Source organism: Rhinolophus sinicus, linkage group LG02, assembly GCF_036562045.2.
Source record: "Rhinolophus sinicus isolate RSC01 linkage group LG02, ASM3656204v1, whole genome shotgun sequence".
NCBI lineage: Eukaryota > Metazoa > Chordata > Mammalia > Chiroptera > Rhinolophidae > Rhinolophus > Rhinolophus sinicus.
Genome location: NC_133752.1, coordinates 107,510,604 through 107,535,589, shown reverse-complemented (window position 1 = coordinate 107,535,589; position 24,986 = coordinate 107,510,604). Strand labels below are relative to the sequence as shown.

General features: G+C 49.4%; 1 protein-coding gene across 1 annotated transcript in view; it reads right to left on the bottom strand.

Moving 5' to 3' along the window:
• Window positions 1-24,986, bottom strand: part of ADARB2 (adenosine deaminase RNA specific B2 (inactive)) — a 393,637-nt gene that overhangs the window by 114,326 nt on the left and 254,325 nt on the right. Inside the window, exons 2-3 of the mRNA XM_019716542.2 lie at window positions 12,075-12,161; window positions 4,705-5,558 (exon numbers count right to left, since the gene is read on the bottom strand). Coding sequence (XP_019572101.1) covers window positions 4,705-5,558; window positions 12,075-12,161 — 941 coding nt within the window. The remainder of the gene's footprint in view (window positions 1-4,704; window positions 5,559-12,074; window positions 12,162-24,986) is intronic.

Sequence of the window (24,986 nt, the reverse complement as noted above, 5' to 3'; positions counted from 1 at the left end):
ACCCTGTGCAGGTGCTGGGGTCTGGGGAGAGGCCAGCTGGCATCCGAGGGCCCCTTCACTGTCCCCTCAGCTGACCAGCTGGACTCTGGGCAGAGGACTTAACTTTCCTGTGCCCCAGTGCCCTCGCCTGGACAATGGGAATGTGAACAGTGCCACCTCCAAGGAGTTTATGAAGTTTGAATGTGCTATTATATGCAAAACACCTAGAACAATACGTGACCCCCAGTGAGCCTGAGAATATTAGCTCCTAATGTTACCATCACCACCATAAATAGTGGCTGCAGAGTTGCAGACAAGTGGTGAAGCTTACTTTAGAAGCTCTGCTTAAATAATCAAGCCACATTAACTATATTTAAAAATGCCAAACATAGTAGTGGGAACATATAGGCTTAAACTCATATTTAACTCCTTACCAAAATTGCACCAAACTTGTTTCAGGAGGGAGTAAGACGGTGGAGGCTATGGTCTAGAAGTATATTGTGCACACCATGTAGTGTGTTTATTTATAAACATTGTACGTTGCATATACGTTGTATAAATGTGTATTGCATAAACATGCGTTGTATCACATTGTGTATATTTTGTATAAATGTGTTGTTAAGCAGCTACAAAGCCTTTAACACCCTCATTGAGGAGGGATTTTAGGAGATTTTTTCCATGGGTCATGACAGTGAACTGACTGTCCCTATAGTTCTAGTTGTCAGTGTATCTTCTGAGGAAACAGGGAAATGAAGAGGGGAAGTTCAAGGCCAGTTGGTTATGTGGAGGGTGGCTGCCTTTCTCTCTTCATGTACCACAAGAGGGTGCGTGTGGTTACAAAACCCAGGCAGGCAGAGATGTTAAAGGAAGAAGGCGTCTGGAATGATCACAGCTTCAGCCTGGGCAGGGTGGTCACAGCTGACTGGGAGAACAATTCCAGGGAGGCAGAGCATGCCGGGCCCCACTGCTGGGGGTCCCCCTGAGCTGGAGCTCTGAGCTTCGCTCTAGGGCCTGGGTCAGCCCAGGCTGTGCTGGTGGGAAACAGCAGAGTTCCACACAGGCCCACCTGCTGGCCGGTGACCAGGCTCCAGGGTATCTTGATAGGAACGAGGCCCACTTGCCCAGGTGTTGGCTGCATCTGCTCCAGGAGGGCGGCCTTAGAGAGTCAGGGTTGATTGCACTGGTTATGGGTGCACTGGAGGTGGTGACCATTTTAAAGCCCGTTCTTAGGGTTCTACAATTCTGGATAAAACAACAATGTCCTTTTTCTCCTCTTGCCTCCTTCCACCTTTCCCAAAACCTAGTACCTCGGACACACAGCTGTTCATAGCTTCTAAGAAACAAGAATTAACTTCAGACAAGCCACTCTTAATAATCAGGAGAATTTCCTCCCTCTCTCCTTAGAGAATTATAGAATTACTGAGAATTGTTGGGTAAGAAGGGCCCCTAAGTGATGAGTTTCTATTTGATCCTTCACCCATGTACGCACTGAGATCGTTTTGGGGAGAGAAGTCTCACATTCATTCCCTCCAAGCCCTTTATCATTTTATGCATCAGTGAAACAGTGACTGTTAGCACAGACGAGTAAGGGAGTTCATGGCGGCCACTAAGAGAGGTTCTAGATGGAATTCAGGACGCGGACATGAATCTCTGAGTCCCAGCCTGTTCAGCACTGGTTACCTGGTCAGCACCCCGCAGATGACACACTCACAGTGAGCAAGATGGATGCCTGGTTTCCAGCTGGAGGGAACTGTGGTGTCTGAGTGTGGGAACAGGAACAGCCCCAATCATGGTAGCCTCCTCCCCCCACCAGCCGAGGACTCTCAATGTCACTCTCGGAGGAGCAGATGCCTCACTCTTTCAAGAAAGTTGATTGGACGGCAAGTGCAGTGGCATCCACCCCTTCAGAGTGCTCCTTGCAGGTTTTTACCCGAGGGGCATTTGGGGATGAGGCTTACTCAGAACCTCCTGACCACAGAGCAAGCATCCGACCACTGTGCTGGTCCTGCTGTAATCCTGCTGTCCAGGCCGAGGCCCAGAGCACAGCCCTGAGGAGGTTCCAAGGGCGGGTTACCCAGTGGGGCAGTCGAGTGACTCTCCTGCGTGAGGGTCAGAGAGCAGGTTCCCAGCTGCCCCTCCAGCACCTACTGCTTCTCATGAAGCCTGGACCACGACGGCACTTTACACCTGCACCCCATATGACACTAGGCACCATCACACCTGAAACTGTTTTCACTGATTGTTACTGCATTTCACTGAATGTTACTTAAAGAGGTAACCCTCCACTCAGACAAGACCGACCTTCGGTTAAAGCACTAAACTAGATATTGTCTCTCAGTTTGCTTCTGTACAAATGTGACGCAACATGTGTGTCTTAGAACCAGACTCATGGCTTATCGTCCCCCGTGTAGGGCAGAACCTGGGACTTTGGGCAGGGAACATTAAATACTGGTGTTGGTACCCAAGTTCCCAAAATTGTCTGTCCGGCACCAAACGCCCCTGCCAACCTCCAGGGTGGGGTCCTCAGAGCTCAGTGGCTGGGGGACCTGCCTTTTCTGGGAGCCAGGCAGTGGTTCTGGGAACGTGGCAGGCGGGGGTGCCTGGCCTACTCTCCAGGAGCAGCTGCTAACAGTGTCGTGCCACTGGGACTGGAGCTCAGGCCCATGGCCCAGCAGGACCAGGCGTCTGCCGTATGGGCAGGGCCTTGGGCCCAGCAGGGGAACAAACAGCATTTACAGGGACTCTTGGAATCTTCTTTTTAAAGATGAGTCCCTGAATCCAGACCACGTTCAAGACAGCATTTGAATTTAATGAAGCCACTGATGGTACCTGGTCCTGGGTCCCCTGACCCACCTTAGCCCCACCCAGCCCGGGTGATGGGGCAAGGGTACGTAACGAGCCTCAGGATGGCAGTGCCTTGGGTGTGATGGATGGCTGACAGCCTTCATGCTGCTCCGTGCCCTCCATCATCCAGTCGGGGTGGTTAGCGGACTGTCAGAGAAGAATAATTTAGTGGCTGTGGCTTTAACTGATGTGCCACAACTGGGCTCAAATGATTGTTACAGAACGGCGGTGCTCCCTGCATGGCGAGCTCGCGGTGACACCATGAGAGAACACGCTGAGGTGGGAATGCACTGACACCCTTCAACTTCCATGAGGGTTGGGGCGGGCAGGGAGCAGGGGCGGCAGGGAACACACCACCACCTGCCGCACAGGGGGACCTCTGAGAAGGTGGCGAGAAGACAGAGCCATCGAGGTTGGGGGCAGGGGTTGTCTGTGGCTCATGGGGCCGCAGGGGGCACAGTGGCTTCCTTGGGCGTGGTTGGAGAAACAGAATTAGAAGGAAAGAGAGGAAAGTAATGAAATGTAGGTGCCAGGAGAGAAAGGAAGCTGCGACGCTCAGGGACCTGTGATGCTGAACTTCTTTGCAAACACCCTGTTTCCACCTGGACTGTGTATTGCCTGAGGGAGGGTTGAAAGGAAGATGATGGAGATTGTGGTCTAAATCCTCCCACCTGCTCCCGACAATGTGCAATAAATATGTGAAAATAAATGAAGGCTTTGGGGGTGAAGATGGTGGGAGGAACAGTCACCCCCATCGGGGTTCCTTGTTCTGTGTCCCTCACCTGGCCGGGCTGTAAGGAGAGGACCTCTGTCTGACACATACTTACTGAACGGCGGCACTGGGCATGAGGCGTGCATTGTGTGCCTCAGAGAGGGCCGCTGTGCAGCACTTGCCGTGCTCCCTGAGGTGTGTGCGGCCTCCCCGTCCTGGGTGCTATGACGGGATCGCGACAGTGATGGGAGCGACCGCCTACAACCCCGGGTACTTGCTGTGGATCGGTGCTGGGCTGAGTGCTTTTGAACCCTGTAAAATGTTTCTCCCCGAACTGACACCAAAGTGAGTTAAAGAGATTTTCCTGCATCTGATACATTAGCAACGCCCACAGACAATTCTCAGAACGCTGAGAAAGGTAATTTGCATAAGCAGTCAGAAGCCTGGGCATGGGGTAAGAATTGTTCCCAACATGTGAGAAATGCTACCAAGGTATTTTTCCAGTGAACAAGGGGGAACCAGCATGAGAAAGCAGACGGTTACTGGTGTGAAAGCGCCAGAGAGTTGATGGTGATTCGAGGCTCCCAGCCCCGCCCTGGTTCTGAGCTCCTTTCATGCAGCCGAGGGCTGGGCCCTCGGACCTCCCCTCTGTGTGGCACGGCCTGGGTGTCCACACAGGCACCTATCTCTGGTTAAAGTCACCGAGACCAGCCGACTCACATTCACTTCCCTTCCTCCAGCCTCCCTAGCGAGAAGCTGCCCGCAAACTGCCACCAACATTCATTTTCACCTCCCGCTGACCCTCCCTCGGCAGAGTGTTCAGCGCCCAATCACTGAAGGGCCCGCTGACGCCACCGGCCTTCTTGTGTGGGGCAGCGGCCTGGTCCCCGAGCTGCCTTGTCCGCCTGCCGCTGATGTCATCGCAGACATCACCTGCCTTCATGCATCCTCCCACCCCTATGCCAAGTCCGAGTGTTGATATTCTCTACACGCCCAGGGCTCTGTCTCCAAAGCCTGACGCGCGCTAACAGTGACGCTGGGACCAGCCAGTCGGCTTTTCCGGGAGGGGCGTGGGGCGCTACATACAGCCACTGGAGCAGAGGGGCTGCCGGCTGCCCGTCCCCGCTCACGGTCGTCCTAGCATCCAGCAGCTACCTGAGAATTCTCACCTGGGGCAATAGGTGACTTTTGCTCCTGCTGGGCACGTGGCCGGGCAGCCGGATGTCGAAGAGGGCCTGGAGGGCGGCCTGCGCGGCCTGGCCCTTGGCCAGCTTCTTGCTGCGTCCCGAGCCTTCAAACGTCCTCCCGTCCACGCTCACCGCCATGACGAACCTCCGGGGCCGCTCGGAGAGGCACACGTATCGCAGGCCGGCGCGCAGCTGGTTCAGCAGCACCACCGGGTTCCTGTCGCCCGGTGTGACCAGGTCCAGCGTGCGGCGCAGCAGCCGCCCCCGCCGGAACGCCGCAGACAGCAGCTCGGGCTCGGCGGGGCGGCGGCCCGGGAAAGTCGCGCTGGGCGCCGCCGGCTCAAACTCCTTGAACAGAGTGTCGGGGAAGTCGGCCTGGTCCGAGGTGAAGTCCGTGCAGGGGCTGGTGCCGCTCCCCATGGCCAGGTGCGCCTGGCAGGCGTTGGGGAACTGCACGAAGGAGCGCAGGGCCAGCTCGGCCGCCCGCATCTTGGCCTTCTTCTTGGTGGGCCCCGTGCCCTCGAACGTCAGCCCATTCACCTCTACGGCCACCGCAAAGACGGGCGCGTGCACAGGGCCGGTCTGGGACACCATCCGGTACTGCAGGCCCGGCCGCAGCTCGTGCAGCTGGACCAGTGCGTTCTTGGGTGCCATTGACCAGGACAGCGTCTTCCAGATGAGCTGCACTTGGCACAGGTGGCCACCGTTGCCCTCCTCCAGGGGCCTTTTCCTCTTCATGCCGGGGACGCCGCCTCGGGCCCTGTCGCCGGAGGGCGGCGGACGCGCCTCCAGGTTGCTCACATTCCGGTTTTCCTTCACATCCGCGCTGCTGGTACCTGGAGGTGAGAACAGACAGCGTGACGCAGGGCCCTCAGGTCGCCTGACGGCAGACACCCCTGCCAGGGACCGTACTGCACACGTGAGCCCGGCTGTCAGCTGGCACCCTCTCCGGGCCTTTGGGGGCACCGTCTGTTTCCATGCTGACAAGAGATTCTAACCCTTCCTGATCCCAGAAAGTGGGGTGTGGAAGCGAGAGGAGCCGGACTCTCTCACGTCTGCTCCTCCTGCTGCTCTGAGTGCGGATGTCACAAGCCTGAGGACAGCCTATCTTCTGCCCCTCTCTCCCAAAGCCACCCCCAAAACCAAATGAACACGTGGCCCTTTCTTTCAGCTTCAGGCAATGCTGAGGGCCTCACAGGCCTTCCCTGCCGTGTGGTGGTGACCAAGCTGTGGTGTGGTAATAGGCTGGGACACCTGGTAGCACTTATGCTCCGTGACCAGGTCTATGTACTACAATGTGGAGGGATCTCAGAACTACAGTGTTCTATGATAAAAGCAACTTGCAGAGTCATACATAAAGTGGGGTGTCGTGAATGTAAATGATAACAGCACAGACATCACACCGTTGTTTGTGTAATCAGGTGATGAAGCTTAGATACCCCTTTCCCAGGAAACAAGGAGGACATGGGATGGGGGCCCACAAAGGGGCTTCCATTGTAGCTCTGCTCTTTTACGTCTTTTGCAAGAAATTATATGATTTAAGTTTAGCAAAGTCATCATCCGCTAACTGTGGGTGATGGATTCACGTAATGATAATTTGGCTGTTCAAGACTGGCTGTTTTGGACCACTCTTCACCAGTGAGGCTGTCCCCTTTAGAAATCCTCAGCTAGGACCCCCACAGAACCACATGGCTAGAATCCCTGTTGCCTCCTGGTGGCACCACTGGTGGAAAATAATAATGAGAAGGGGCACAGAAGACTCTTGGCCCACCAGGTGCCCCCCACCCTCGACAAGATTCTTGTCTGGGTTCTGGGGCTGCAGGGCTCCCAGCTTGGGTGACGCCTCCTGCCTCCATTCCCACCAGTCCAACTGGAGGTTTTCCCGGCAGTGAGAGGCCTGTTTTGAAGGTGCTAAAACCTCCACGCCCACAAGCTTTGCTCTCTAAATTGTGGAGGTTCTGTTAGTATTTTCTTGAGCGGTTTGCTGCTATAAAACATTAGGTCTGCAGAGGTAATTTGTTCAAAGGAGTCAACCTGAGCGTTTTAATGTTAGAGGTGGATGGCGTCACTTGCAGACTATTGTAGTTGAAACAATTACCTACTGGCATCAAGAACCACATGTCACCCTTCTCTGTGAATCACTATGCATTTGTGTCCACACAGCCAGGAACTCTGCCATGGGGAATGTTTCAGGCCCAGGCCAGTAGATCGGATTAACCAGGCAGTTTTCCAAATTGAACGTAAAGATGGGGGAAAAAAAAAGAAAAAAAGAGAACGCAGCTGAAAGGCCCCCACAGAAGAAGGCCTAGAAAGTTGCTGGGAGCTCTAATTTCTTACTGATTTCTCGTGGTGTGGGGGTCGGGGGACTGGCATATCAGATGGGTTCTGTTGCCTTATCAGGTAGAAAGGTGTATCTTGGAGCAGCAGCCTTCACGGCTCCCCGGCCCCCTGCGCCTGCCATCTGCACTGAGATTGCTTCCATGCTCTGCTCCCCCACAACGCTCAATAGCCAATGATGACAGTCATTATGAAAGTCTCCATGGCACAGACACAATTATCAGATAACTAATAACAGTAAGAACTGCCGGGCCCTGTCCTGCACACAGTAGCTAGAATCTCTGGGTGTGATGTTACCCAGTGGCTTTTGCAAACAATCAGACTAGGGATCATGCTCTCGGGTCAAAGTCCTCTCCATCCTTTATGTAAATGTGACCTTGGGCAAGTCCCTCAACCTGTCCAAACTCCATTTTCTTAAGATGGAAAAGGTGGGTTTTAATAAATCTTGCCTTATAAGATTATTATGAGGTTGGACTACAGGAACACATGTCATAGGCTCAGCAAAAACCCTGACATATAGGAAAGTCTTAACAGATTATTTGAAAATACAGTCATTCTCCTTATCTATGGCAGACACATTCCAAGACCCCCAGTGGAGGCCTGAAACAATGGCTAGCACTGAATTCCACACATGCATACCTATGATAAAGTTTAATTTATACATTAGGCACAGTAAGAGATTAACAGCAATAACTGATAATAAAACAGAAAATTGTAGCAATAGACTGCAATGAAAGTTAGATGAATTTGCCCCCCCCGCCTTTGATAGCCTATCTGATAACTGGGACGACTACTAAGTGACTAATGGGTGTGAAGCGTCCACAGAGTATATGCTGGACAAAGGGATGAGTCACGTCCTGGGTGGGATGGAGTGGGACAGCACAGCATTTCATCACGATTTTCAGAATGGCACACAATTTAAACCTTAAGAATTGTTTAATTTTGGAATTTTCCACCTAATCTTTTCAGGTCAAAGTTGACCAGGGGTAACTGAAACTGTGGAACGTGAGACTGAGGATAAAGGGGCGGGGCTAGTGTAGCAGGAAAGACAGTGACAGACACTTGTAAGCCATTTCTTTTTGTCCAGGCCCGGCCCAGCTGCTCTCCCTGATTATTTTAGATGCTGGAATCCTGCAGAAAGTAGGGGTCACAGTGCCTCTGGCTCCCAGGGCTGTGGGGCCAGGTTGGAAGACAAACATTGATTCTCACAAAGACTTCCTGGAACCTCCCAAGTGTCAGTAATCTGGTTCCTGGGTCAAACGAGGGGAAAGTGGCCCTTGCCTTTAGACGCTCGGTTCAGTGGGAGAAGCAGACAGATAGATACTTGTGATCTGCACAAAGTGACATGCTGTACCAGTGGCCCTTGGGGCCCAGAAGAAGGAGGGCAGAGAGACCTGCCCAAGTTGGAGCTGCGTGAAAAAATGCCAGCTGGTTCTTGAAAACCTGCCACCGGTTTGCCAGGTCCCCGCGTGAGCTTTCTACAGGCATCAGCTGTGGTGTCACAGTTCACATCTCCTTCCACATGGCGGTCCACAGGGTGGCAATACCTCCCCGACCCAGGAAATGAGTCTCACTTTCTCTTCATTTCCTTAATAGTTTTCACTCACTCTGTGGTCAGGAGAAAACCTGGAGGTAACAATTCAGGAAGCCAAGAACGCTCTCCCTCCTGACTGTGGGCTGGAGATGCTTCCTGCTTCCGTGGGTCTCGGCATGACAGGGGCAGATGGTGATGCCCCTTCTGCTCCCTGGCCCCAAGGGTCACCTTTAGGGTGGAGGGGGATTGTCCCCAGTAGGCTCCTGTCCTGTACAACCCCCCCTGGGGCATGTCGCCAGCGTTTAACCTTTTCCCTGTGCATTTAGGCAGCCTGGGACTGTCTGGTTTCTGCTCAGGAAATGCAAAAAGGAATTGGACATGGCCTTACTGGTGATCAACCCACAGACTTGCCTGTGTGAATGGGGAATGGGGGGTGGAGTGTGTGTGTGGGGTATGTGTGGGGGTGGGGGTGTCACACCGCTTTGGAGCCCTCAGGCAGGCAGGTGCTTTCCTCGGTCTCAAGTGATTGTGATGTGTCCTATCACTTTCAGAGGCCCAGCCTTGCCTGGGAGCCGACCCCAGGCTCACATATACTGCGAGCCCTGGCCGGTCACCTCTGGGAGAGAAGAGCATGGACGGGACTCCATATACTTGGGGGCTGGCATCTGGTTGGTGTGCAGATGGACTGGGCCACACTGGGCTTTTGTGAGTGTGAGTGGGGACAGTGTGTAAAGCGATGTGGCTCTGGCTTGTCCATGTGTGAGAAGCACAGACAGGAGGGGCCACGGGGCCTGGTGACTCGGTCCTGGCATTGCTGGCTATGCACGGGCCTGACACCGGTGGCTGCTGCATCAGGCCTGCCATCAGGATCAGAAGCCTTCCTGCAAAGACCTGTCTCACGCTGCTGTGAGCCGTGGCCAGGGGGCCGCCTTCCCTCCAGCCCCCGAGCAAAGGGCGTGGGCTGTGCAGACTCCAGCCCTCATGGGCACTCTCAGGTCCCGAGGAATGCACAGAGGTGGTGGGCTGGGTCAGTGACCACTCCCCTCAGAATTCCAAGAAGAAAGCTTGCAGGACCACCAGCTTAGGCACAAAGGTTAAATAGCATGGCATAGTCGGCACACTGTCAGCCGGGACCCACCCTGCTGACCACTGGCTTCCAGGTGGGCTCATGGGCACTGTCCTTGCTCAGGCTGAGTCTCAGTCTGCCTACTGAGGCCTGAGCCCAGCTCATCCCTGGACACTGCAGCTCTGCTCCAGGCAGCAGCAGAGGTGGGGGCAGGAGAGACGGTCCTGAATGGGGAACCCACCCAGACATACCCATTCGCAAGCTGACAGATAACAACAGGGGCTTCAAAGCCAGGGTATGTGTCCTTCTACCAGCCACCCTCCCTCTGCACACACGTGTGTACACACTGCACACACATGCACATGTAGTGAACACCTACCTCATGTAACGCACACATCACACACACACCCACCACACACCCATCACACACACCCATCACACACACCCATCACACACCCACCACACACTCATCACACATACATACACCCATCACACACCCATCACACACCCATCACACACATACACAGGCCCCTCCAGGGAAGTGGCCTTCACTCCTCTTCTACCTTCCAGTGGCATTTGGGCAGCAAACTGACAGACTGCATGGGCAAAACTTGTGCCAAGTGTGAAGACAAGGCCGTCATCTGGAGCGTCGTCTCTGAGCGGTGTGTGAGGAGAGGGTTTTCTGAGTATGTTCACAGCATGTATTACAAAGGGGGTGACTAATCCACTGGTAGAAATTTCACTGGTAGATTTTCTGAGCATTTCAAAGGCATTTTAGTATGTAATAAACAATTAAAAGTCATGCTTATCTGCGGGTTTCCACCTGTCACCAGTGAGCAGACTCAAGGAAAATAGCCTTAATCCCTGATGGTGGCAAACCTTGACAGAGCCTTTATAGATCCCAGGCCCTTGCCTAAAATGTCTTCATGCACTACGTCATTTGATTCTGCCTCAAAGCCATGACTCAGGATGCGTTACTGGTCCTGTCTTGGACACGAGGCTCTGAGGGCCTGAGCGGTGACGTGCACAGCCCAGGGCTGTGGGGCAGAGTGAGATGGTGTTGAAGGTCTTGCCCACACTGGCCCTCTACTTCTGAATTGTGCCTGCCTCAGATGTCGTCAGGAAGGGGAGAGACAAGGCCCTGCTGGGGAGACTAACCCGGCTGGGGTTCCCACAGCTTGGAGGGAAGACGAGTGACAGTAAGATCGAATTTCTCAAGCTCGCAAAATATTGGCTCAGTCTTAGAAAATTTCCAGTTTAGATCACACAAAACAGAAGCAATCATCTGTCCACATTTCCCTTTGACTCCATCTTTGCTGCGGCCCTGACCGTGTTCCGACTCCCACGTGACTTCTGCTCATCCTCTACGCCTGTCCTTTCTCATGTAGAAAACGAAGGACTCAGACTAGAGTGTCGCTAGGGTTGGCTCTGGGGCCAATGTCCAATGACTCTGTGACTTTGCTTTTGTGGAATAATCCAGGTCACTCACCTCAGTCTGTTATGTTTTCTGGGGAAGGGCTATGCCTATGGTGTGTTGTGTGTCTTACAAGCTGGTGGCAAATGGAGAGCATTCCTGGGCCACTGCTGCTTCTCGGTCACGTCAACAATCCTAGTGACCACCAGGAAATAGTCCACGTCCTCCCTCTCCCAAGACCACTGGCACCCTCTGAACTTTTTCTGGCTGAGACGGTAACCCATCTATTAGGTAATGCTGAAACACAAGAGGTATTCACGTGGTTTGGAACGGTTTTCCCTCTTTGGTGAAATGCTTGACAATATGCTTGCAAAAGAGGCAAGTACAATGTGTGCCAGCCACTGCCAGACTCTCTTACACTCCAGTCCTGGCAGCTCTGCCTCCTCAGTGGTCTGACCAGGGGCACTGTTCAGGTCCCCTCCCCAAGCCAGCTTCTGGTTCCCACACCACACTGCTCAGCATCTCTCTAAGTTCACGTGCCAGAATGTTTCCAAGGCAGGCACCTGTCCAGCTCTTTCCTTGTTGAAAAATTGTACCGTGCTCAAAGAGACTGTTCATTTTTCTTCTCTATCTCTTCTCTCTCTCTCTTGTTGGGAGAGGAAAGACAGGAAAGAGGAGAGAGATGCTTAAGAGAACTTTTTTTAAAAAAGTATAATTCCTGGAGTTTTCAATAACATAGTCACTGCTAATATTTTCCTACCAACCAGGTGAGGGTGGCTGTCCAGGTGTGCACAAGGTTCCAGATAAAGATGGGAGTCCCGGTGGGGACGGGATTCCAGGTGGGGATGGGAGCAGAACCTGCTGCTTCGGGAAGCCTAGAGAGCCCCCCCGCCCTGGCATCACACCAAGAGTCTTAGTCTTTGGTGACAGTGAAGGATACCCCTCAGCACATTGGGCTGGGACCGCCCCCACCCCCACTCTTCAGGGAGGGAACTGCTTACTTAGATTGTCTTCATCCTCCGTGTTTGTGGCCCCAGGGCTCAAGTGCTTGAAGGGAGAGATGAAGGCTGACAACATGCTGACTTTGTCTGGAAAGAAAAGAAGAACAGGAAATGCACTTTTGACATCGAGTTTCAGAACAAGTCAGTGCTTTCATATATTCTTATTACTGAGGGTTTGGACAAGTGAGGTTGAAAGGTCGTTTGGGTTTCAGCCACTTAATTCTGGTTCAGTCTTTTATTGAATTTCTGACAGCATTTTATCAAATCCCTCTCTCCATCCAATTTTAAACTTTATGATTTCCATCTTTCTTCTCTTCTTATTTTTGGCATATCTCCTCCTCTTGTTCCATGTCCCTCAAAACTTGAAGTAATCGTCTCCAGGGCAACAGCTTTGCCTGAGCCCACAGGATGCTGAGGGGGGCAGAGCCTGCCAGACTGAGGTCATTTCACAGAGAGGAACTAAAGCAAATAAAAAGACCCCACAATTAAATGAGTGTCGTGCAAATAAAACTAAGACTATTTTTCCCCTTTAGTGGAGAATTTGCTTTGTGGGCTTGAAGTGCATGAAAAAAATGGACGTCGTCCAAACTGTAAAGTGTACTGAGTGTGTGTTTGAACAGAAGTAAAAGAGGGGAAGAGTCAGAAGAAGACAAGGGGGACAGTGATGGTCTGCAAATGGGAGTGTGCAATTGAAGCCGTGAGTGGAATCGCAGACACCTCTGCCTGACGCACCCCCAACCTCCACCCCAGTGGGTGAGTAAAGGCAAGACTGGCCCAGCATTCCGGGCACTGGGCACCTCCGAGTACAGCAGGTGGGAAGAAATGCTGTGTGAGCCACAAAAGAGGTTCTATCCGTGACCTCAGCAGTTTCCTTCTCAAACAGAGAGGTTAAGGAGGTGTGGAGTTGTAAGAGTGACGTACAGACAAATGGGAGAAATTAAAAAACGACACATGAAGGGAGCCGAAAAAAGAACATCTTGTTTTGTAGGTTCCACTGGCCCAACTCAGCCACAGAAGTCAAAAGCACTTGTCCTAAGCAGAATGGAGTAGCCTGCCACCAGGTCCCTCCTTCTGGTGTCCTCCCCGCCCCTCCCCCACCGCAAGCCTAGAGGATTCATGGTACTCCACAGGAATCTTGACCACATTGTTAAAACACCACAGATGTCACCACTGCCTATGTAGTGTGTGACAGGGCTGCGACAGAGTCATGCCTGCTGCTCCTGTGGTTGGCTTGTCCAGGGCCTGGTCAACAGGGCTTTGGAGACTTTGCTCTGTGGGCACTTCACATCCACTCCTGAGGGCAGGGTCTTCAGGGAGGTCACTATTTGCGTCAGGCGGCCTCTGCCTGCCTCTGTCATCAGAAAGGAGGACTGTTGATGGCACACGTCCTAAGCATGGTGTCCCAAGACACGGATACCTAGTGGTTTATATGCAGTTAACCTGCAGGCGCCCAGACCCTGCCTGAAGCCTGCTCTTTTTCTGTCCATTCTCAGCCTGTTTTCTCTTTGGCCAAGCTTTCCAGAGGCCAGGGTGTTTACATTGACATTCATTCCTGAGCCTGTTAACAGCTGTTGTTTCTAGTAGGGACGGGCAACAATACAATGTTCACTCAAAGAGAACAATAAATAACTCACATACAAAGTGCGGTTCCTTCTTCATTCTCCCAAACAAGAAGAATAAGCCAGGAAGGACTGGCCCTCCCCAGCCCCTCGGCCCAGCCTAATTTACTGCCATGGAATGAAATCTCTTGCTTGAGTTATAATTTCATTAAGGGAGCCAGTAATATTGCACAAAGAGTGTGAGGCTCAAATGATTTAGGCTGGAGCATCTCAAAATGAAATTACAATTTTCTAATAAAGCAGGATTACCCGTCCAACACCCACAGAAACACACTAAACCATTTCACAGCTCACCTTAGCAAAATTGTGAGATATTTAAAGATTGTTTTAGATCCATCAAAGTTCTCGCTTCCTAGGGGTGCCAAATTTATCAAATAAAAAAAATGTAGGCTATCTTATACTAGTCAAAAATGAGTTTTAGATAAACAGCATACTTTTTAAGGACATATACTGTGTTTCCCCGAAAATAAGACCTAACCGGAAAATAAGCCCTAATGGGTCTTTTGGAGCAAAAATTTATATAAGACCTGGTCTTATTTTCAGGGAAATATGGTACCTCCTGGGAGGATCAAGAAACTATGTTTCCCCGAAAGTGAGACTGGGTCTTATATTAATTTTTGCTCCAAAAGAGGAGCACATTTCCGGTTAGGGTTTATTTTAGTGCTTAATTTCCGGTTAGGTCTTATTTTTGGGGAAACATGGTTCATCGCTAATAATGTGTGGGACATACGTATATTAAAATTTATTTATTCTTTATCTGAAGTTCAAATTTAAGGTAAAGGACTTGAACAGACATTCCTCCAAAGAAGGCATATGAATGGCCACTATGCACATGAAAAGATACACAGCATCGTCAGTCAGTAGGAAGTGCAAATCAGAACCACAGTGACAGGCCCCCTCACATGCATCAGGATGGCTGCTGTCAACATAACAACAAATAACAAGTGTGGGTGAGGCTGTGAAGCTGGGACCCTTGCGCACTGCTGGTGGGATGTGAAATGGTGTGGCCTCTGTGAAACAGCAGCCCCATTTCTGGGCACATACACAAAAGAACAGCAGCAGGGACTCAAAGAGATCTCTGTGCACCCACGTTCTCAGCAGCATTAGTCTCAATCACCTAAAGGAGGAAGCAACCTGTGTCTACCACCAGATGACGGGATAACAAAATGCAGTCTATGTACAATGGACTAGTACTTGGCCTTAAAAATGGAAGGAAATCCTGACACCTACTACCATGTGGATGAGCACTGAGGACGTTATTCTCAGTGACATAAGCCAGTCATAAAAGACCAGTACTGTGTGATCTCACTCATATGAGGTCCCTAGAGGGGTCAGATCCACAGACAGAAAGTAGATGGTGGTGCCAGGGCTTGGGAGGGGGATAGGGGGTGAGTGTTTCATGGGGACAGAGTTTGGGAACATGAGAAAATCCTGGAGATGATGGTGGTGATGGAAGCACAACCGTGTGAATGGACTTAATGCCTCCGAACTATATACTTAAAAATGGTTAATGTGGCAAATTTTATGTTATGTACATTTTACCACAATTTAAAAAATAAAAAATAATTTAAACTTAACTAATATCTGTGTTTCACCCAGTAACCCTATCTCTTCTATGCCTTACCAACTTCCTCTTTTTCTGTCCAGGTGGGGATCTCACGGGCCTGTGAGACAGACGGGACAGAGAGCCAGCAGAGCCGCTGACCTCTGTCTGCTGGCCAGTCCCTGGAGGCTCCCCACACCACGTCGTCGTGCCAGGGAACTACCCAGAAAGCATAGGAGCTCCTGGGGAACAGCTGTTCCTAAGAGAGGGTGGGCCGTGCCTTTGAATGTCATTAGGAAAGGGCTGAGGAAGTACATTTTATATTTAGGAAACGACAGCAGAGATGATTGGATGTCAGGTCTCTCCTGGCAGTCGTTTCCCTGGCACACGTTTGCCAGGCTGGTGTGTACGCCAGTTGGTCCCCTATGAGCAGAGCTCCTCTGTCCAAACAGTTCAAGCTTTTGTGTTTTTCACAGTCACCTTTTCTTTTTTGGAACAAAGTTTCTCATGTGGATTTTTTAATTCTTTTGAACAAATTAATTACATACCAGCAATCTTATTTTATGAGCCTAGGAGGAGGACAGGAGACAGTGCCAGACAGGGAGGGATGGTTGAGGTGGTGACCAGCACCAAAGCTTTCTTCAGATTACAGGGAGCCCTTGTCAGCTCCCTGACCGGATTCATTGAAAAGACACTGTGAGCACAGCTATGTGGCATTTCCGCCTCCAGGATAGACTAGTCGGGGATGGGAGGAGAAGCAGAGGGAGGAGAGGGCGGAGGGGTGAGGCTGGTGTGGCCTGGCCAGGCCAGGTCTGGGGTTGGGGCAAGACACTGGATGTGGCCTGGTTTGCAAACGCACTGGCCTTGCCCTGCATGGGGCGGCCCCAGTCAGCCTCTGCCCGCTGTCCCCTGCCCATCCGTCTTTCACAGTCATCTTTGGAAAATCTGGCTTCATACAGGTTTCTGAGGAAAAATGAAGACCACACTTTTATTTTACTCAATTCTGAACATTTTGGGTATGCAGAGAGAAGCTGGCTAACAGAATTCCCCACACTTCCAGCACCCGCTCGTCATAAGGTCTGGAAGAAGGAGAAGGTGTTTTCCTGGGAAGGCGGCTGGAAGGGGTATCGGGCGCTCCCTGCTCCCCATGCCTGGATACTCAGCCCAGGTCCAGAGTGTCTGCCGTGAAGCGCCCGAGACACGCCCACCTGGACTGGCCCTGGTGTGGGACAGCGCCTGGGGCTGTCCTCTTACCAAGTCATGGCCAGGAAAGCTGTGGTCACTGTCCGTCACTTGTCCCACCACCATCTCTAATGCATTGTTTGAAATGGCCCAGGACGGTTGCGTATAAACCAGATCACTCATTGCAAAATAAATGGCTCTTGTTGAAATGATTTCCTATATTTTTGGAGCTGGTGGGGAAGCATTCTCAGGGGGCAGGAGCTCTTTCCCGGAGCCATAGGACACCACCGTGGCTGGGGATATTCCTAACAAAGAATAAATATAACGCAGTGATGACACAGAGACAGATAAATAGAACAATGGAACACAATAGAGAGTTCAGAAATAGTATCATACCTATCTGATCAATCGATTTTCAACAAAGATCTCAAAGTAACACAAGGGCGCGAAAGAAAGTCTTTTCAACAAACAGTGCTGGGAAAACTGCTCACCATCTCGGGTAAAATGAATTCTGAGTTATACTTCATACGACACATGACAATTACCACAAAATGGATCATAAACCTAAGTTAAAAGCTAAAACTATAAAACTGATAGAAGAAAATATAGATTACTTTCATGGTCTTCATGTAGGCAGATTTCTTAGACAGTACATAGAAAGCACTAATCATAAAAGAAAAACATAAATTAGTTTTCATCAAAATTAAAAATTTCAGCTCACTGAAATACACTGCTAAGAAAATAAAAACTAAGCCTAATCTATATTAAGATAATGTATTTATAATCAAGATAACTGATTTTTGTCCAGAATACAAGAAAAATTCTTGTACTTAATAGTAAAGGACAAACAAAAAATCCACATTTAAAAAAATGGGTAAAATACCTCAATAGAAACTTGACAAAGAAAAATAAACAAATAGCCAGTAAGCACAAGCAGAAGTGCCCAACGGCATTACATGCCACAGAAATGCAAATCAACACCATGAAGAGGTATCAATACACACCCATTAAAACAGCTAAAATTAAAAAGAATGATAATGCAAAATGTGGACAAAGATGAGATAAACTCTCATACGTGGGGATTATAACTTTGGAAAATGTTTTGCTGTTCAATGTACATCTCTTCTATGACCACCAGCGCCACATCTAGACATTTACGCAAGATAAATGAAATATATATATATATATATATATATATATATATATATGTTCAACAGAAGACTTGTAAAAGAATGTTTAGAGAAATTTTATTCATTATAGCTCAAAATTAGAAACATCCCAAATGCTCATCAACAGAAAGATGGAGAAATGAATCCTGTTACATTTATACAATGAGATTCTATCAGCAATAAAGATGATCGAAGTCTTAAAATACGTTGTGATATGGATAAAACTCTAAAACATTATGTTGAGCAAAAAAAATCCAGGTGCGAAACAGAACATGCTATGTAATTCCATTTATACGAGGTTCCAGAACAGGCAAAACTACTCCTGGTGAAAGAAATCAGACAGTGGGTCGCCTCTAAGGGTGCAGACTGGCTGGGAAGGGCCTCAGGGGTCTTCCTGGCATGATGAGAACATTCTAGATTTAGACAAGATATGTGTTAACTGAGTGTGTCCTTTGTCATTGAACCATAACACATAGTCTGTGCACTTCTCTGAATGTAAATTATACTCCAAGATTTAAAGATGTTAAAAGTAAAAACCATGACAACAAAGTAAATGAAAAGAAGCAGCCATCACCCTATTATTTAATCTAGAAAGGGAAAATGGAGGATGGAACAAAATGTTATTTAATCTATAAAGAAGAAAATTGAGGATGCTAGATATTAAAGAGAGGTGTCTTATACGAAAGGGTAAATTTTTTTTTTTTGCTTAGTTTGTAGATTTGAAAGCTCAAGTGTATTACAAAGGCATTAATGCTGCAACAAGAAAAGTCGCCCCCCCCAAGGATAAGACATCCTCAGATTGGTATCAAGACAATTGAATATACGAGAACAAGGGAGAAGTAACCAGAGAGTGGCATGGAGCCCCAGAACGTGGGCGCATGGAGTCAGAGCTGTGAATGGCAGGCCCAACTACGCACGCCTCAGAGCCCGGATCACTCAGTTTACCCACCATGATGACGTGAGGAACTGAGAAATGGTTCAGGTTTTCGGAGCCTACTTTGTGAAATCAATGTTTGCTTTCACAAGCTGTTTTGTTTCTAAACAATTTATCAAAAATTTTTACCAAGTAAGACGAAAATTACAAAAATACCTGCTGGTGCATGAGCACATATCAGTTATTCAGAAAATCCATTCATGTGAAACAGTGTGTCCGCTGGAAATTTTAACAAAAACTAACTGAAGAGAATATCTGTGATCACCTGAAGAAGTTGAAAACTTATGTCCACACAAAAACCTGCACGGATGTTTATAGCTTTACTCACAACTGCCAGAACCTGGAAGCAACAAGACATCCTTTAGTAGGTGATGGATACCTGAACAAAAGCAAAAACAAAACAAAACAAACCGCAATTTCTCAAATGTCCAAGAACTGGATCTCCTACTCTGCCCCTTGAAAAGCATGACTGTTTCATGGACGAGTTACTTGGAAAAATGACACAGATTGAGCATTTTTGTTCTGTCTTTATTTCAAAGACATAAAGCGTAGTTTTGTCCCGTGTCTGCCTTTTGTAGGGCACGCGCACTTGCATCTAGCACAGCTCAGCTGTCTTGAGCAGTTATGTAACTCGAAAAGAAGGGGACTGTTGGAAGCCACAGAACTCTGTTGGCCCCTTTGGGCTACAAACCTCAGCCTCTTTTATAAGTTCCCTTCTTCTGTTTTCTCTTCACCAAAACACACTCTGACAGATGGCCTCCCTCAAGCCTGACCCACTTTCTTTCACGACCGTATATTCTAATCAATCACAGGTATGTTTCTAACGGATGCAGCTTCTATCCAAACACAAATGCAAATCAGTTTGAACAGGTGGGCTACCCTGGGAAGCAAGAAAATAATGAACCTTCATGCAGGCAAGAGAACGGAATCACGTTTTGGGGTAAAGGCAAAGAATTCCCTTGCAGACTTTCAGGAATGTGTATTTTAAAACAGTTTTCAAGCTGCCACCCTGTGAACAGCACAATAGTTCACAGTGGCAATAGGACTCTGGGTCTGTACAGAGCTTCCAGGTGGTTTGGTTGTCACAAGAATCAGACCTTGTAAGGATCACTGTTGGCGGTTTCTAGGTGGATAAGACTCGTGGGTTTCATCTGGAATGGGTCCAATAAGCAGGCACCACCAGCCTACTGTATGTTACACATTCACTGTTTGGGGCTGAATTGTGTGCCCCCAAAATTCATGTTGAAGCTCTGACCTCTGGGACCTCAGAAGGTGACTCTATATGGAGATGGGTCTTTACAGAGGTGATGAAGGTAAAAAGAGGTCATTGGGTAGGTCCCTAATCCTGTATGACCCGTGTCCTTATAAGAGGAGGAGATGAGGACACAGACACACAGAGGGACGACCACGTGAGGACACAGGGAGGACGTCCATCTGCACCGCCTGGAGAGAGACCTCGGCAGGAACCAGCCCTGTGACACCTTGATCTCCGACGTCCAACCTCTAGAATGTCAGACAGTAAATATCTGCTGTTTAAGCCACCCAGCCTGTGGCATTTGTCATGGTGGCCCGAGCCAACTAATAACATTCAGCTAATAGTGCAAGTAGTTGCACACCTGATTAATGATTTCAAATTCTGACACTAAGAAGGGACAACACAGCGACCTGTCCTGGCCATGGAGACCTTGAGCATCAGGGAGGCATCTTTCAGGAGGATGCTGGTTACCTGAGATCTAACAGCTGACAAGAGTGTCCACCATTGATCCAGCTCAGAGATGGCCTTTGAACCAGGCGGTCTGGCTCCAGAGCCAGGGGTTAGCTACATTGGGGGAGGGGAGACCACTCTGGCACAGGGATGACACAGGCAAGGGCTCTGACTAGTCCCCAGGGTCCAGCTAAGCTCCTGGACTTGGCAACTCTGTCTGCGTGTCTCCTCACTACCCTGGGCATGGAGCCTGAGGCCATAATAGAGGACTTAGTTCTGAATTGGGGGCCCAGAGAGGAAGAGGGCAGCACATAGAGATCCTGGATTGTGAGAGATGAGCAGGAGGAGGAGTGGGGGATGGGGACAGACAGAGGGGAAGAGGGAGACAGACAGAGAGAGAGAGAGAAGAAAAGGGAGAGAGAGAGAGCGAGAGAGAGGAAGAAGGAGACAGAGAGAGTGGGGGGGAGGAGGGCTCATTAACGATGAGGCTGAAATCCAGATGCAGGTCTGCAGAATTACCTCACATTTGCCTCCGGGGATAAGCAACGCTAGGACACCTGTTACTTAGGGGACACGATGGCCAGTTAGAAACCCCGGGTAGGCACACTGCAACCTCGACCAATCCAACAGAGATTCTTTACTCCAATTTGCCTCTCCCTGGATGGGCTTAGAATTGGTTATGAGATGGTACATTTCAGTCTGGACTGGATTGGGTTTCACAGCTTGTAAGTTGTGACCGGGAGGTTATGGGCTCTGCCTGAGATTCCCTGAAGGATAGAGAGGGGAAGGAACAGACTGAAAGGAGAAAATGGAAAAAACACACATGAATTGCCCCATATTTCTACTCCAAGGAGTTGAAACTTCAGAATGAACCAGCGAGACCTGCTCTTTGAGGATCCCCAACTGCCTTGCTGCCCAGAAGGTAGGAGCCTACTTATCCTTTAAAGACCAAAAGGAGGGCTTGGAACATATGACTCCTAAAGTCCTCTTCAAAGTCCTCAAGTTCCATGGGACATAATACCCAAGGGAAGGTTGCTGTGGGCTTCTGGTAGCTATGAGAAATATTACCAACTAGGCATGTGAAAATATGACCTCTAATTCATAGGAGTTAGAAGCACAGCCCTCAGTGAGTTGTTTGGCAAAAATTGGGGGTTCCTTATAGAATCCATCCCTTTCTCAGGGCTTAATTTTTAAGGCATGTTGTCCTCCTAGATAGCTTCCCCTCAAAGGCAGAGCACTAAGACTTCCTGTACTAATGGGAGATACATCCCAGGTTGGATTTTGACCAAGCCATGCCCATGTGCTCTGAGAGCCCTTGTAGACCACGCAGACATTTGGGCTTGGCATGTGCATCACATCGCAGTGACACTTGGCCTAATTTTGGAAGTAGAGGGAAAAACCTAAAAACAAACAAACAAACGAACAAACACACCTGACTGCTCTGTGCTCTTCCTGACAGCAATAGCAGGCAAACACACAGATGGTCTGACAAGTGATTGATGGAGGAAGGTTACTCTTTGCAAGAAAGTGTATTTACATTAAAAAATATGTATCTAAACGTGTGTGTTCACACTTCACTTAGAGAGACTCATAGCCTTCCAAATTCTCTGCCAAGGCACCCAGTGGCTTTGCAAAGTCTCAACGTTTTTCATTTTATGCTCCATTGAGGAGTGGATACGTGTAGAAAGTGGATGACGTCATTCTCTAAGCTGCTCTAGCATCCTCCATGAGCTTTGAGGTACAAGGGCTACTTTAGCCTCTGTGCCCTCCCTGCTAGGACAATATATCATGCTGGATGACTAGTGTTTCAGACCTGATGGCCATCCAGCCTGGACATGGTTGTATGCCGCCTTCTCTCTTTGGGGCAGTGAAGATCCACACCAGTAACAGATAATCTGGTGAGGTGAGCAGATCACATTCAACTGTGACACTATTTGAGGCCACTTCAGACTCTGAGATCAGACGGGAAAGCCTGTAGCTTCTTTTAAGAGACTTTCCTTCTGCCAGGACCTGTGCAGTTGAAGTTCACTGGAGTGACTCCTTCTGAGCTTTTCCACATGCCAAGAGCGTGGCTGGGTGCAACATGCTGCTGGTAGTACATGCATTCCAGAATTTTTTGGGCAGTTAAGAAAGTGGCAAAAATTAGAGCTGTTTTGAGTGTTAGAGATGCCTTACAGAATCTGCCCTTTTACACAGGCTGAAATACATTTCTCAAGTTGGGAAAATAGACATGTTCTTGCTTTTTTTTATTGTCCACTCGTCAGCCCTCCCATGCTGAAATGTGCACTTGGTTACTCTCACGGCACTCATGTCCATAGATACTACCCCTTTCCTAATTGGGGAGAGGGCACTGTGGCTGTCATAGGAATCCCCCAGTTCTGGAACGTTCTCTTCCTTTGCCGTCAGTTGGCTCTCAGCTGGGGCAAGGTTGAGGTCAGCTCCAAGTGGTGTGAGACTCCAAGAACAATGGGTCAGAGGGAGCAGGCGGGCTGGGGGTTGGGGCTGACATGCAGAGCCTCCCTTGTTCACCTGGCTCTGAGGACCAGTGAGTCTGTGAAAAGTCACAAGAGGTGTTGGGCTGTGATTCTGGTCAGGTGTTCTGTCAGATAACCAGCTTGAAGCTGGAAATTCTCACGAAATCAACACTGAACCCCAGAGACCTACACGAGTTGTCTGAGGACTGTAGCTAGTGAACTGCAGAGATAATGGGAAATGTAATTCTCCATACAACAAGTGCTAATCCTATGCTGATTGTGGATTTCTCGTCCCTAGATGTGTTTTTTCCCAAATCCCTCCTTCAAAATTGTTGGTTCTTTATAAGTTCTGCAGCCTGCTTCCTTAGTATCCTCTCACTTCTCCGCCCTGTTTTCTTTGGAGACCTGCTAAACCCAAATCCTGTTTTAGTGTTACATTCCATTCCTGTTTTATAAAAGACCGCCTAATTAGTGTCCTCTGGCCATGACCGCTTCCTTGTGCAATCTCCCACCCTTCCTGTGCGAGCCTGCCTTTACTTACTCCAGGTCACCAGATTCTTCAAGCACCAAGTTATGCATTTGTGATGGTTACTTTTACGTGTCAACTTGATCGGGCTATGGGATGCCCAGATACACGGTTAAACATTATTTCTGGATGTAAGTGTGTGTTTCTGGAAGAGATCAGCTGCTGCTGGTGGACCGAGTGAGGTCGATGGCTCTCCCCAATGTGGGTGGGCCTCACCCAGTCTGGGAGGAACGGAGGACTCTCCCTCCTTCCATCTGGCTCTTAGGCCCTCCTAGTTTTCAGGCCATGAGAACTGGACTAATCTTGGAACCTATATTGTCAGCTCCCTTGATCCTCAGACCTTCTAACTATTCATTTGGGTCTCCGCTACCCTTTCCTTGGTCTCCAGCTTGCAGACGGCAGATTGTGGGTCTTGTCAAACTGCGTTTCCTCTGGCGTGCCGGTCTGGGCTGTGGTTTCATGGGAGGCTGTGCTGAGCAGCGTCTCCATGATTCCTGGGCTGCCTTGTCCTGCTTTGCCCAGCAGGTATCTGGTGCCAGTCTGCCCGGCGTGTCCCTGTCAGTCTGCTGTAATTATTAGCAGCACTGGCTCACTCACAAGACTGCCCCAGTTTGGACAAGAAAGCACAAGGCCATCCTATTTACAAACAAAGCTCTCATTGGAAGCGGGGAGGCTGAAGGCCATCACACTTCTTCTTCTCTGACGCCCTTTCTGTGAGACATCATGTGGATTGTTTTAGAGGCATTTCTGAATCTCTGCTCCAAACTGCAAGGGTATCTCCTGTCAAGAACTAGCATGCGCAGTGTTTCTCTGACCCTTTTAACGCCATCAACTCAGGGGCCAAACTGAAACCCTTGATACTCACACTCACTGCTGTCCTCCCTCCACGTGTTAAGCAGGTCACCCACTATTCCAGAGTGTCCCTTCTGGCCATTCCTTGTTTCCCCACCCCGCTCTTGCCACATTTGCTGTCATCTGGATTTTTGCAATGATCTCCCATCTGTTATGTATCATCATGTCATCATCATCATCATCACGGGGCTGTTGTGAGAATGCAGTGAGACGCAGAGGTGATAAACAGCAGGGTGCCTGCCGTGGAGCACACTGAATACCGTCAGCAGTGATCGGTCACGTCCACCGACCTCAGCACGTGTCAGAGGACAATCATTCTCTTCAACTTCCCAGGGTGCCTGTGGCATTCCTGAAGGCAGTTAGGTAGAGCATTGTTTTTATTTTATTTTCTAACATTACTTTCATTATTTAAGGTATTGAATTGAACTCATTTGGAACCTAGAAACAAGATGTTATAGAGCCCCCTGGCAGGGCACCATACCCTCGGCTGACTCTCTGTCGCCCGTTGTCAACACTAATAATGTCTTCAACACTGTTAGAAACTTGCTCATTTCTCATATGAATTACGTACTCTGTAACTGAAAATAGAACACTGATCACACAAGTCTTTGTTTAGAGAGCAGGTCAACCTGTTAGTATCTGAACTTGCGCGTCTAAATTTAATTACCTCCCCTTAAAATGGAGCTCCTGGCTAATGTATGAAAATGGTATTTGTCATTGTTAAGCTCCCTAATAGGCTCATCTAGCCATGCAGCCCATCTCAGGCCAAGTGACACTGCTCCTAGAGGCTGCCCTGCTGAGCACGGCCGCAAGATCAAAGCAGCCGTGTGCTGCTCCGACATTCATAAGTGATGGGCTCCCACGTGTTGGCAAATGTAGGTCCTATGGAGTGTTGGTGAGATGCCCTA